General features: G+C 46.5%; 1 protein-coding gene across 1 annotated transcript in view; it reads left to right on the forward strand.

Annotated features, from left to right (window-relative positions):
• cdk18 (cyclin dependent kinase 18) overlaps window positions 1-15,061 on the forward strand; it is a 187,083-nt gene that overhangs the window by 99,257 nt on the left and 72,765 nt on the right. Inside the window, exon 2 of the mRNA XM_084316870.1 lies at window positions 1,286-1,571. Within this exon, the coding sequence (XP_084172996.1) occupies window positions 1,454-1,571 (118 nt within the window). The 5' untranslated portion in view covers window positions 1,286-1,453. The remainder of the gene's footprint in view (window positions 1-1,285; window positions 1,572-15,061) is intronic.

Genomic DNA, 15,061 nt, shown 5'->3' on the forward strand with positions numbered 1-15,061 from the left:
CTACCACTACTACTACTACTACTACTACTACTACTACTACTACTACTACTACTACTACTACTACTACTACTACTACTACTACTACTACTACTACTACTACTACTTCTTCAAGTCAAGGTTTTACTGGGACTGGTTGTTGTCGTTTTTTTGCAATGGTTATGTGATGTGGAATAATTTGACCAGATTATTCACGGATGTGGACAACAGTCTCTGATTAAGGATAGTTTACTGACAGAACGACATGTTGCAACACGGAGAGACCAAGGTTACAGCAGTGGCCCTATTGCCTAGATCTCTGTAGAATGATGAGCTAACAAAGTATACAGAAGAGTAGACTAAACCAAGTGGACTATGAGAAGGCTGTGTGTGTGTGTATATGGGTACAAGTTGAAGGTTATGTAGAGAGAGAGAGAGCGGGAGGGGGTAGTCTGTGTAGATAGATATGTCTTGGAGTGAAGGCTATCTGGATGGGAGTGTGCATGCATGTGTGTGTGTGTGTGGGGGGGGGGGGGGGTGGTAGTAAGAGAGACACAGAGGGAGAGATAGTGTGTGTGTGTGTGTGTGTGTGTGTGTGTGTGTGTGTGTGTGTGTGTGTGTGTGTGTGTGTGTGTGTGTGTGTGTGTGTGTGTGTGTGTGTGTGTGTGTGTGTGTGTGTGTGTGTGTGTGTGTGTGTGTGTGTGTGTGTGTGTGTGTGTGTGTGTGTGTGTGTGTGTGTGTGTGTGTTAGAAAGAGAGAATCTCGCTGGCAGTATGGATGCATGGATGGATGGATACTGAGGATGATGGGTGGGTGGGTGGGTGGATGGATGGATAGATAATGACGATGATGAATGGATGGATGGATGGATGGATGGATGGATGGATGGATGGATGGATGGATGGATGGATGGATGGATGGATGGATGGATAGATGGATGGATACTGAGGATGAGGGTGGATGGACAGAAAGACGGATGGAAGGACAAACGGACAGTATTATGTGTGTAGGGGGCGACAGTGGCTCGGGAGGTAGAGCAGTAATCTGGTAATCCGGAGGTTCCCGGTTAAATTCCCGCCCCTCCCGGGAAGCATGTCGGAAGTGCCCTTGAGCAAGACACTTAACCCCTAACTGCTCCCGATGAGCAGGTTGGCAGCACCTTGCATGGTTGCCTCCGCCGCCACCGAATGTGAGGAACAAATTGTAAAGCGCTTTGGATAAAAGCTGTTATATAAATGCACCATTTTTACCATTTAACAGTTAAGACATCCAGAGGCTGTGGTTGTGACACTGCCTCCTCTCTCCTCAGACTCTGGCCCTCAGACTGTGGCCCTCAGACTCTGGCCCTCAGACGGTGGCCCTCAGACTCTGCCCTCAGACGGTGGCCCTCAGACTCTGCCCTCAGACGGTGGCCCTCAGACTCTGCCCTCAGACGGTGGCCCTCAGACTCTGCCCTCAGACGGTGGCCCTCAGCACCATGAACAAGATGAAGAACTTCAAGAGGCGTTTCTCCCTCTCCGTCCCTCGCACCGAGACCATCGAGGAGAACGAGTTCACGGAGCAGATCAACCAGCTCAACATCCGACACACTCAGGGTGAGACTCGCTACACGTATACGGCGCTCACCACCGTGTCCTTGAGCAAGGCACTGAACCTCCGATCTGCGCTCTGATCTCTCAGATGATATGTGTGGGGGGGACTGTGTGTATGTAGACATGCATCTATAGGAGGGATGAGCGGACACGTTTCAATTGCATTGTGTAAATTGACAATTCAATAATCATCATTCTCTAATCTTCTCACCTCTATCCCCACTCTCTAAGTTCAAGTTATTTATTTGTCAAATACACAACAATACAGGGGCATTGGAGGTAATGGCATGTTTGTGTTTCGAGCTCAGACTCAACAGTGCACAATGAATACAAGCATAGTACAAGGTTCGCGCAAGGTATTGAAGTGCTTGATTTTTGACCAAAAAAAAGTCAATGCCTGAAATTCCTTGAAAACAGCCAATTTTTTAACAAGGTGCTTAAAAAGTCCTTCAAATCAACCATTCACATTGAAAGTTTTGTTCATCCATGATAAAATTGTTCTGAATCAAGAATTTTCTTTATTTTTTTATTTAAAGTGTAACTAATTGTCAGAAATAGGTTTTAAGCCATAAATATTGGATCAGATTATTTTTCCAGGAAGTGAATTGTATCCTTTTAAATGCCCCTTTAAAATGAAAAATAGTGCTTGGAAAAGTACTTGAAAGTCCTTGAATTTAATTTTGCAATGTCTGTGGGAACCCTGATAGTATCACAGTAATGACCCTTTAGGTTTCCTCTTCTATAACATCCTGATGAAGACTACCGTGCCGACTATGTGCCGTTGTCTTATTTTCAGGGTCTAGAGTAGACTTTTAAATGTCATTATACGTTCACAACAACAGATTGTGCCCAAACGAGTGTTCCCCAAGCGAGTCACCGTCTCTCTGTATGTCCCCCTCCCTCTCTCACACACACAGCCTGTAGTGACAGGTGCAAAAAAAAAGAAAACACACACACGCACACGCACACACACAGTGACAGGTGCCTGGAGAGATGGAGAGACACAGCGACCAGCTCAAACAAAGTGGCTCAAAAGTCGGGCAAGTTAACAAACGGAGGAGGAGTTACGATGCCAATTTAAGATCATGGTGATCAACGAAGCAGTCATCAAACAACTGTCGAGCAGCCAAGAAAGAAATGCAAACAGAAAAGATGTTAAATTAACCAAAATATGTTTAAAACTAAATAGTTTTATTCAATGTATTTTTTATAAAAGATAATTTTACCAGGCGGCTGGGTGGCGCAGCGGACATTGCGCTCGTCACCAACACAAGAGACACCGGGTTCGACTCTGGCTGTCGGCGTTGCCTCCGGCTTGGGTCGGCCGTCATACTGGCTCAATTGGCAGAGTCAGCGGGTGGAAGTCGATGGGTGGTAATCTGGACGTTGTGGACAGCGACTCCTACAGGTCGGTTGGGGGACGCCTGCACAGCAGAGACAGGAAGTAGCGGGGGTAGTGTGAGCCTCCCACACGTTACACCTCACCAATGAGAGTCCACGCTGGCAGGTGAAAAGAAGTGACAGGCTGCCTCCTCGTGTACCGGATGGCACACGTGATGCAAGGCTTCTATCCTCCCTACAACTGACCAGTGGGGGGCATATGCGAGCAACGTTCAAGACAGGGGAGGGGAGAATAGGAAACACGAAATTGGGATGGGAGAAAAATAGAAAATAAGGAGAAAAAGTGGATAAAAAAAAGAAAGATGTTTACCAAAATATGATACAAAATAGCAGCCTACATTTAATACAACTATGTGTTTTATTATCATTAATTTCCAATACAATTATTTTCTTCATTAAAAACAAGATTTGGTCTTCAAAAAAGTATTTTTCCAAATATTTGTCTTGAAATAAGTCTTATATTCAGGGTCACCTTGTATTCGGACCAATACGGTAGGCTATATACTGATATGTCGAAAGGTTGGCTGAAATAAATTATTCATGCATCAAGGCTAGAAGTGTGGGACAACTCTTGCTATGCCATTATTTCCCCAAGGGGATCAATAAAGGAATATCTTATCTTATCTTTACTTACTTTACTTACATTAGTTACTTTACTTTACTCCTTATACTACATCATTATTGGAATTTAATTTTGTTACCTATGGAACCTGTTCTAGTGACTGGCTGGTCCTTAAGGTCCCCAGAGTTTGCTCGGAACAGGATGAATCTGCATTTTTCTATGATGCCCAACAGTCCTTAAAGCTTGAGAACTTTTGCTAGTTGTATTTAACTCAACCACAGTGTACATCTGAAAGCCCAGATTACCTGGCTAACACAGAGAACCATGGACATTTCTCATTTCAAATCTCTCCATTCTTTTGAGGGGCAAAGTTTACCTTGAACCTGAAATTAGATTCGATACGATTCGATACGATTCGATTCTAATCAAATGTATTGTCATAATACAGCACAAGTACAGTACAACGAAAATAAGTTTGGCATAAAATAAGTTTGGCATCCAACCACAGTGCAAATGTAACAGTAAAGTGTACTACTGAGTAATAGTGCTAATCAGATGTATGTACAAACTTGTAGTGTAAACTACTGATGAGTTGGTCGCAGTCAACCAGCACCTGCTAACGGGTCTGACCCTTTAGCTTAGCTGGTTAGTGCGGCCACCTGTGGATCCTATGGTCTCAGGTTCAAATCGGTTACATTGGTGGCAGCGGTGGGATCTCACTGCCCTGTGAATCTGTATCCAGGTTCACGTAGCAATGGGAGTGGGATCTCAGTGCCTTAAACCCCCGGGAAAGCATGCGCATGGACGAAAAAACTTGCAAGGACGCACTTCTCGGAGGGAGGACGAGTCGGTCGCAGTCAACCAACTGGGTCTGACCCTTTAGCTAGTTAGTGCGGACGCCAAGTGGATCCTATGGTCACAGGTTCAAATCCACTCGGTTACAGTAGTATTAATATGTACAGTGATACAGGTATAAAGACACTGGTAGTAAGTCGTGCTGGCCAGAAGCATAACTAGTAAGAGTGGGTAAGGGATATGTACAAAATGTAGATATACCAATGGGAGACATTCGTGGTGTAAGAAGTACAGTAACATTGTCTCCTAGCGCTGAATAACTCCCATGAGAACATTGAGGCTGTGACCTCATCCTCTTCTTCTAATTCCAGCTTTGTACCCAGTACCAAAGTACAATTACTTCTTCCAGGTACGTGTTTTGGTTGCCAGAGAACAAGCGATCTGTTTCTGTAGCAGCATAATGAGACTTAAGTCCAAAGCACAAGGTCGGCGAGCAACGTCGCCTGGCGATGCGATCAGCTGTCGCTCAACAACAATCGCTTAGCAGCCCACACCACACACAACCATTCAGGTAATAGTAAGCTATACGTTCACTACCACCGATTGGCCTGAAGATCACGGGCGGGGCTAGGGGGTGGCTACTTGGGCTCAAGCCCTGAATGTTTTCTGAAAAGCCCCGAATCAACTTTTTGGACAATTAATCATTGTTACATGAAAATATGTTTGCACCAGATTTAGCAGAAGCTAATTTCCATCTGTAGTCTATCCAGCTGATAAAATAAAAAATAAAATCTGTGCATGGAGACCAGCAACAATTTTTTCTAACAGAAACCCATTGGGGGGTGCGTCAGCTAGGTCGGGAGGTGATAGGGGGTGCACGGCCAAAAAAGTTTGGGAACCGCTGGCCTAATATGACCACTTCTATGACAGCAGCATTAATAATAACTCATTGACTACCAATAACGAGTAGATTTGTGCAAACTGTTTGTGAGAGAGGTGGCAATATTGATCGGTGTGTAGCGAATGATTGGAGATCATCATCATGAAGGGAAAAAATACTAAAGCCAAACCGGCGAGGATGTAATGTTACCGGGACACCAGGGGAGACATCCCTTCTCCAACTAATGTTATTTATTTAAATTGTTCCTGTTAATTAATAATTAACATAAGTAGCATGGTAATAATACGTAGATTATTGATCAATGAATGTATTGATACATTAATTTATATTACAAACGATACACCATGTCAAGTCATGTTATTTCCTCATTGTCCTTGCTGTGTCGCCTAAAAAGAATTGGATTGATTGAGTTGAAGTTGCTGCGCGATCGTCGCTCGAAAATCTCCTGCTGTGTGGGTTCTGTCATTCATAACAATGGAAGCGATACAATTCTGTCGGTCGCCTTGCTAAAAAAAAACAGTCGGCTGACAAAAATCGCCCGCCGTGTGCATTGGACTTTAAAGGAACAGGCTAACATTATGGGAAATGTGCTTACTGTCTTCTCCAGAGTTAGACAATAAGATACCGATTTCCTCTCTTAGTGTGTTCAGTGGAAAGCTATCCGGTTGCAAGCTAGACTAGCCTAGCACAAATTAATGGAAGCGGATACGGATTAGCTATAGCCTAGCCGTTGGGACAAAAACACCTCTCGCGGAGTTTTAACTCTGGATAAGACGCATTTCGCATAATATTTAGGTTTAGGTTTAGGTTTACTTTATTTGTTCAAGGGGGACAGTGTACATTAATAAAACATTTTACAAATGTAAATGCACCCAATTTTAGCCAAAAGGCTCATTTCCATTGGCAGTCCCCCTGCCAGAAGGTACAGGCTAAAATCATGTGTAAAAAAAGGGTTAGCAATAAAAACAGAATAAAATCAAGATAAATAACATTAGAATAAAAACACAACAAAAGCACATAGACATAGTAGGGATACAGGTCACAATACAGTCATGGACACAAGGACAGAGCACATCATGACATATTAAGAGACCCAGACATAGACAGACGCACCATATCCACACACACTCAGTGTTGACAGTTCTGGTTTTCAATGAGCCATTCCCTAACCCTGCACTTGAATGAATGGTATGATGTGGACACTCTAATTGTTTGAGGAATTGAATTCCATTGGTGGGATGCTCTGTATGAGAAGACGGCCTGGCCAAATACACTTTGTTTTTTATGGAACTCACACACTACACGACTTTCTGTCTTGTAATTGGGAATATAGAAGTCGTTGTGATTTGGCCACAGGGGGGTAGACATGTTTCACCAGGAGTATTCCCAGGCGAGTCTGTCTGGTCTCTGAACTACATTTTTGTCACAAAACCACACCTGAAAAGTGACACCGATTTTTCAGTCACTGAAAGCACAAGGCAAGGTTTTAGCTGTTTCTCTTTTGCTCTGAGAGAATGAGCTCTCGTTCTTTCCTTGTCCGTGTCTCATTTGTTCCTATGTGACATGCATCGCCTGGTCTCTGTGTCAGTCTCTCTCTTTTTCTGTCATTCTCTCTCTCTCTCCACTCGTTATTCTCCATATTCTCATGGTGGATATTCATACAGTATGAAACTCTTGAAACAGCGTTGAAGTTAGTAAAAGCATTACAATTGTAACCATGTGGATATGAACCTGGGACCATAGGATCCACAGGCGGCCACACTAACCAGCTGAGCTAAAGGGTCCGACCCGTTAGCAGGTGCTGGTTGACTGGGACCGAATCGTTTACACAATGATAAAAAGCAACAAGCTAGCGGAGAACAAGGCCAGCTTGTCAATCGGACTCTGGCATAAGACTGGCAATAGGTCAATCTCACAGAATTGTGGTCGTGCCACGCGTCTATTTTGAATGGAGAACAACTCTGGGAATAAACAGGGATTAGATGGTGTTTGTTCATAAACAACAACTTTAGGGGGAAAAAAGACCACCGTTGCCCAGAAATTCCTCTTCCTCCTCATTACATTGTTTTAGGTCACTTGGAGATTCATAAGTGTAATATTAAATGTCCTTTTCACAGTGGCGTGAATGCTGAATGGTGGCCAGTGTTGGAAAGTAATTCCTTGACTTAACAATGGTCCTCATTCTCGAACTTGTTCGTAAGTGCCTTGGTAAGTGTCTTGGTAAAAAATTTCGTACCAAAAGATTTACGGAAATCCTCCTACAGATTCCTGAACGTGTGAAACAGTCTTCGTAAGTGGGGGAAAACGTTCGCAGCTGTGCTCCGCTGAATGAACTGATTTTATCTATTTGTTTCTTTTCGGACATGGTCGTTGAGTCATTTGAATTGAATTGAATTGAAAAAATGTATTTATCCCCGAGGGGAGATTAAGATGTCCTTTACAGCATAAGCAGCGTAACAGCAATTTAAAAACAGCAATTAAAAAACAGTTTATACATAACATACATGTGTTAAAACAAGATGGACAAGTACACAGGGATAAAAATAGGACTAAAAAGAGCTAAAAAAAAGAGTGGTGAAAAATAAACAAGTCCAATCATGAATGTGTTGTTAAATAATTAAATTAATTTGTTACAGTCCACAACCCAGCTCCTCCAGTTCACAGCAGTTGGCCCGTCCTGGCCCTGCTTGGTTGTGGAGCCTGATTGCCACCGGCACAAAGGACTGCCCAAAGCGCTTTGTGGTATGTCAGGGGGGGATGAGTCTGTGGCTAAACATGGACCGCATTGCGGTCAGCTCATCATAGAGGGGGTGGCAGGGGTTCTCAAGAATAGCATGCAGCTTCCTCCTCGTCCTCCCCTCTGCCACCACCTGCAGACGGTCCAGGTCCGCTCCCACCACAGAGCTTGCTTTTTTTTTACCAGTTTGTTTATTTTGTCTGTGTTGGTGTTGCCCCCCCAGCATACCACAGCGAAAAAGAAGGCACCCGCCACCACAGACTGGTAGAACATCTGCAGCAGTTTGCTGCAGACATTAAAAGACCTGAGCCCTCTCAGGAAGAACAGTCTGCTCTGTCCCTTCCTGTAGAGGGCCTCGGTGTTGTCCGTCCAGTCCAGTTTGTTGTTCATGAGAACACCCAGGAATTTGTAATTCTCCACCCTTTCCACCTCCTCCCCCTGGATGGTGATGGGAGTTGGGGGCTTCCTCTTGCTCCGCCGATGGTCCACCACCATCTCCTTCGTCTTGCTGATGTTGAGCTGTAGGTGGTTTTCCTTGCTCCACTCTGTGAAGCTCTCCACCACAGCTCTGTACTCCTCGTTGTCGTTGGTGATGTATCCAACGATGGAGGAGTCATCAGAAAACTTTTGGAGATGGCAGTTCCTGGAGCTGAAGCGGAAGTCTGAGGTGTACAGGGTGAATAAAAAGGGTGCCAATACAGTTCCCTGGGGGGTTCCAGTGTTGCAGATCAGCACGTCCGAGTGGCACCCCTGCAGTTTGACAGACTGTGGTCTGCCAGTGAGGTAATTGAAGATCCAGGCCACCAAGTCGTCCTCCACCCCCATCACTGACAGCTTCTCAGCTAGTAGTGGAGGCTGAATAGTGTTGAAGGCACTAGAAAAGTCAAAGAATGGCTATAAATGTAAAACATAATTGTTAATGATACAAATAGTGTTGTATTTATTATCATTATAATTATTTAATTCCATGGATGTCTGTCAAGAGCCAATCGTGCAGTCTTTCAGTATTGACATTACAATGAGATGTCATGCTATTATTTCATGTTCTACAGTAGGACGTACTACTATAATACCTAATAAAACAAGTCATTCGAATAATAGAGGCCTACTGCTGGAACGATTAATTTCACACATACAGTACTGTGTGTGTGTGTGTGTGTGTGTGTGTGTGTGTGTGTGTGTGTGTGTGTGTGTGTGTGTGTGTGTGTGTGTGTGTGTGTGTGTGTGCTCGTGTGCTGAGGCTGCCTCACATACTGTACGCATTTATTTAGTTTAGCAATGGAAGGAATATCAAACCAACAATACATAATATCATAGAGAAGAAGACAGTATACGGTTTAGTTCTTATTTATTTAGTTTGTAGTGTGTGTAATGCTCACAATGCCTCATTGAGTCAGGATTGTAAATGCAAAATGTAATTATTAATTATACAACTATTGTGGTATTAATTATCATTATGATTATTTAATTCCACGGATGTGTAGTATCGGCAATGCTGGTTTGTGTCACGATGGGGTTAGGTAGAATGCAATAATACAGAAAGGGAAGGAATGGAGGAGGCAGAGGCGAGGAGTGAAGCTTGGAGAAGGGTGTTTACTGTAGAATCCAGTGCAATACAAGGAAAAATACAGAAACTACATAACAACTTCACAATACAAAACAACAAACACTAAGACTTACTAGAGGGAGAACGGTGCGACACGACGTGGAGGAACAGGGGGTAACTGGAGGAATGTCGCCACAATGAAGGGGAGACAGACAGACAGAGGACCCAGGGAGAGGACCCGAAGACGAGGGACCAGGAGGCTGAACGAAAAACCCAGGAGGGGCATAGCAGCCAGGGGGGTAGAAAACGGGCGCAGATGCCCGGAGAGGGGGGGTGGGGATGGGAACAGAGGCCCGGGGAGGAGGACTGGACCTGGGAACAGAGGTCCGACGAGGGGGGGTGGGGATGGGCACCGAGACCCGGAGGGGGGCAGAACCTGAGAACCGAGGCCCGACGAGGAGGGCTGGACCTGGGAAGCGAGGCCCGACGAGGGGGGGTGGGTACAGGTGTAGAAGCCCGGGAAGGGGAGCTGGACCCTAGAGCCGGATCCCGTACGAGAGGCCCTCCAGCCGCCGGACTAGGGACCGGTTTAGGAGAGCCGGAATGGAGGTGCGGCGGCGACGACCCCCGGAGCAGGATCCCACGCAGGCCCCGGCGAAGACCACGGCGAAGACCCCGGCGGAGACCACGGCGAGGACCAGGACGCCGATCACGGCGCAGAGCTGGACCAGACGGGGAGCCAGGATCCGTCGAAGAGCCGGGAGCCGGCACGGCAGCCGGACCAGGTGGAGAGGCCGGCCAGGGCGTGGAGACCGGATCGGTCTCGGCGGCGAGGCGTGGTGTAGGATCCGGGGATGAGGAGCCAGGACCCAGAGCTGAGGCTGGACTGGGCGTGGAAGCTGGACCAGCTGTGGAGGCCTTACTAGCCATACTAGCCTCGGGGGCTAGGCTAACTGTGGGCCCTGGACTCACTGTGGGAACTGTGCTAGCTGAAAATGCCTGGCTAGCTTGGGACATCTGGTCCGTCTCAGGTACTAGGCTCACCCTGAACCTGGAGCCTAGTCTGGCAGTGGAGACTGTGCTAGCTGGAGACCTCTGGTCTGTCTCCGCTACCAGGCTCACCCTGAACCTGGAGCCTAGGTTGGCAGTGGGTGTCTGGTTAGCTACTGTAGCGGGGCTAACAGGCGGGGCTGTGCTAACTGGGGACGGCCGGTTAGCTATTGGGACGGGGCTAACGGGCGGAGCTATGTTAGCTGGGGATGCCTGGCTAGCTTGGGACATCTGGTCCGTCTCCGGTACTAGGCTCACCCTGAACCTGGAGCCTAGTCTGGCAGTGGAGACTGTGCTAGCTGGAGACATCTGGTCTGTCTCAGATACTAGGCTCACCCTGAACCTGGAGCCTAGTCTGGCAGTGGAGACTGTGCTAGCTTGAAACGGCCGGTTAGCTATTGAAACGGAGCTAACGGGCGGAGCTAGGTTAGCTGGGAGTGGCTGGTTAGCTCTTGACACTAAGCTACCCGGCGGAGCTATGTTAGCTGTGGACGTCTGGTTAGCTGTATGAGCGGAGCTAACGGGTAGAGCTGTACCAACTGGGGACGTCTGGCCATCTATAGTGGCGGAGCTAACAGGACTGTTGCTAACGGGGGACAGCCGGTCAGCAATTGGCACGAAGCTAACGGGCGGAGCTAGGTTAGCTGGGAGTGGCTGGTTAGCTATTGGCATGAAGCTAACGGGCGGAGCTAGGTTAGCTGGGAGTGGCTGGTTAGCTCTTGACACTAAGCTAACCGGCGGAGCTAGGTTAGCTGTGGACGTCCGACCGGCGATGGACATCCGAGCAACCTCAGCGGCTGTGGGAGGATCTAGGCTGACCGTAAGCCTGAGAACAGTCGGCAGGCTAGCTACACTAGCCTTCGGCTTATGCTTCTCCATGAGGACAGCAACATGTTCAGCCATCTCCCACATCGCCGTCTGCAGTGTCGGGTTCTCAGTGGCGACCTGGTCGATCTTCCGGAGTAGGAACCCCCATTTGGCCAGTGAGTAACTCTTCATGTCACCGGCCATCAGGGCCAGGACAACGGTGATGGTATCGCTTGCCTTTCCTGCTGCATTCGTTAAAGTTGGTGGCGACATTCTGTCACGATGGGGTTAGGTAGAATGCAATAATACAGAAAGGGAAGGAATGGAGGAGGCAGAGGCGAGGAGTGAAGCTTGGAGAAGGGTGTTTACTGTAGAATCCAGTGCAATACAAGGAAAAATACAGAAACTACATAACAACTTCACAATACAAAACAACAAACACTAAGACTTACTAGAGGGAGAACGGTGCGACACGACGTGGAGGAACAGGGGGTAACTGGAGGAATGTCGCCACAACGAAGGGGAGACAGACAGACACCTAAATACCCCGACTAATTAGCAATTAAGAACACCTGGCCAACACAGAATCACAAACAACACCTAGACAATAAGCAAAGCACAACTAAACACAACTAAACACAAAAGCAACTCCTAACAACCCAAAACAGTGTATGACATCACACCAGGGAAGGGAAAGACAATGACAGTACACACCATGACACCACATTAATCATACTATTAATTATTGTTATCACCGTAGTCAGGATGTCCAGTGTACTGGAGCGCACCGATTGTTTGTCACCACTAGAGGGTGGTAGGGCGCCAATGTCAGGCCGAGGGCCAATGTCAGATAGAGGGCATTGCCCAAAGTTAGGTGGAGGGTACTGCCCAGTGTTACCATCCTGCCCAGTCCAGCCAGGACCGGGCCTAGGATCCTGACAGGTTTGAACTGGTTTAAATTCGGATAGCTGGTTTGAACTGGTTTAAATTTTGACAGCTGGTTTGAACTGGTTTAAATTGTGATAGCTGGTTTGAACTGGTTTACATTCTGACAGCTGGTTTGAAGTGGTTTAAATGTTGACAGCTGGTTTGAACTGGTTTAAATTCTGACAACTGGTTTGACCTGGTTTAAATTCTGACAACTGGTTTGACCTGGTTTAAATTCTGACAGCTGGTTTGAACTGGTTTAAATTCTGATAGCTGGTTTGAACTGGTTTGAACTGGCTGAAGCGCAAGAGTGGGGTGTTTTCCTGACTACAGTAGGTTTCACTCCTATTGCTCTGCTAAATTAGGTGATTAATAAGTGGTAGCAGGCCACAGCTGTTAAAAAATTCACTGTGAAACAGCCTTTCAACCCCTCCCCCAAACTCCAGCAGTGGACCACAGGTGCCTGCATGACATTAGAGATTAGAGCTAAGGATATAAGGTGCATGCTATAATAGCGGCAGCATCTCACACCAAATGAAGACGAGGGAGTTTTCCTGCAAGAGTTCTCAGGATGACCTGAGAAACCACCCTAAGTAGACCTTTACTTATTCCTTTCGTCTTCTGAAAACCTTACCTTTCTTCTTACTACTTACATCTACCCTGTATCCCCCTCACCATGTGCATCCTACCTATCCCCACTTCAGCCTCCTCCTTCAGGCCAACTTCAGGCCGACCACACCAGTTTGGAAGCAACCCTGCCAACCTCCACAACCCGTCCGTGGCCACAGATATACCTACATAGTAACACCATACACTGGGGCTTATGGAACTGCCAATTAGCCATGAAGAAAGCAGACTTCATAACTGCCTGCGCTCACAGCAAAGACCTTGATAACACTGAGTAACTCCATCACTCTGGCAGCTCCGTCTATAGAATACACACACCTCACACACCAAGATCCTCACAGCATGGTGGAGGCACTGGCCTTCTGACCTCTCCCTCCTGGACTACAAACATAATATCACATCTACATGACCCTCTTCTCCCTCGAATATCATGCGGTATCTGTTTCTAGTCCATTCAATCTCACCATTGTTGTTCTCTATTGCCCTCCAGGTCCCCTTGAACACTTTCCAGATGAGCTGGAAATGCTCTTACACTCCTTCCGAGAAAATGCGTGGTGCTAATGGGTGACTCCTACCTAACCCTTCCCAGTCTTCCACAGTGGTCTCTCTCCTACCTCAACCTGACTCCCACTGTCATGCCTCCCACCCACAAAGCCAGCAGCTCCCTGGACCTCATATTCTCCCGTGCAGGGTTAGAGTTATGGGGGGGCCAATGGGGGCTTGGCCCCCATAGTCAACAACACCTGTGGGGGTCTCTCAAAAAAAAGCATTTTTTTAAATAAATGTTTAAATATGTTTTCAATGTATGAATTAGTATTATTTATGTTACCTAAATAAATTGTTAATAGATAATATTTAGTTTTCAGTTCATACATTGTCTAATTTTTCAAATTATGCAAATAAGTAAAGAAAGTGAACAAATAATGATGGTTAAGAATGAGACTGAATAATGACATCACACAATAGTCTAATTAGATTAGACTGTTGTGTGATGTCATTACTCATTAGTATTGGACTTTAATTCTAATGAGATATTCCTCTAAATATGACGGAATTTCAGAAAAAAAATAGTAAAAAAAATGTCGTGGTTTCGGAGCCCCCGTAGCTTGCAGGTGATAACTCTAACCCTGCTCCTGTGGCTCCAGTGTAATTAACACCACGGTACGCCCCTCCATATATCAGACAACTTCTTTGTATCCCTTTCACTAACTCTTATGCTAAACCACAAACCACCCACTCGAAGTCAAACTGACTCATTCAGATGCAACCTACGCTCCCTGTCCCCCTCCGCCCTCTCCTCTGACATCCTGTCAGCTCTACCCCTGAGTGATCTCTGCTCTCCTCCCAGATACGGCAACCTCCACCCTTCTGTTAGACCTCTCAACCTCCTTTGACAAGCTCAGCCCCCTCACCAAGAAGCCAGCCAGCCACTCTACACCCAGGCCATGGCTGATGGATGCAATGAGAGAAGAAAGACTGAGCCTAAGAGCTGCAGAGAGGTAGTGCAAAAAGACCCGCCTCGCCGGTGACATCACTACTTATCAGAATATTACTACTGCCAAAGCCTCTTTCTTTCACCATAAGATTGAGGCCATGCCTAAGAACCATGTCCTCCCTACTCACTCCTCCTCCCCCACTCTCTCTGGAATACTTTGCCACCTTCTTTGAGAAAAAGGTAAACATCCAACCCACACCCACTCGGAAGTGCTGAAACAGGAGCCTCATCTTTCACTCTGTCATATTTATCTCCCATTACAGATGCCGAAATTCTGGTGACATTGATAAAACCATCCCACTACATGCCAGCTGGAACCAATACCCTCCCCCACTCCTCCAGATCCTTGCACCAGACATCCTCCCATTCCTGACAGCAACCATCAACTCCTCTCTCAACTCAGGGGTGGTTCCCACCTCTCAAACACAGGCCAGAGTCACACCGCTCATCAAAAAACAGAGAACTACCGCCCTGTCTCTCTTCTCTAAATCACTTGAAGCGCTGTATCAAACCAACTCACTGATTATCTATTATGAAACGACCTCCTAGACCCAAATCAGTCAGGCTTCAAGACTGATCACTGATGGCCCTCATAGCAGTCACAGAGGCCCTTCACTTAGCAAGAGCAAAAGACCTCTCCTCTGT

Source organism: Notolepis coatsorum, assembly GCF_963971535.1.
Source record: "Notolepis coatsorum genome assembly, chromosome: 6".
NCBI classification, from domain to species: domain Eukaryota; kingdom Metazoa; phylum Chordata; class Actinopteri; order Aulopiformes; family Paralepididae; genus Notolepis; species Notolepis coatsorum.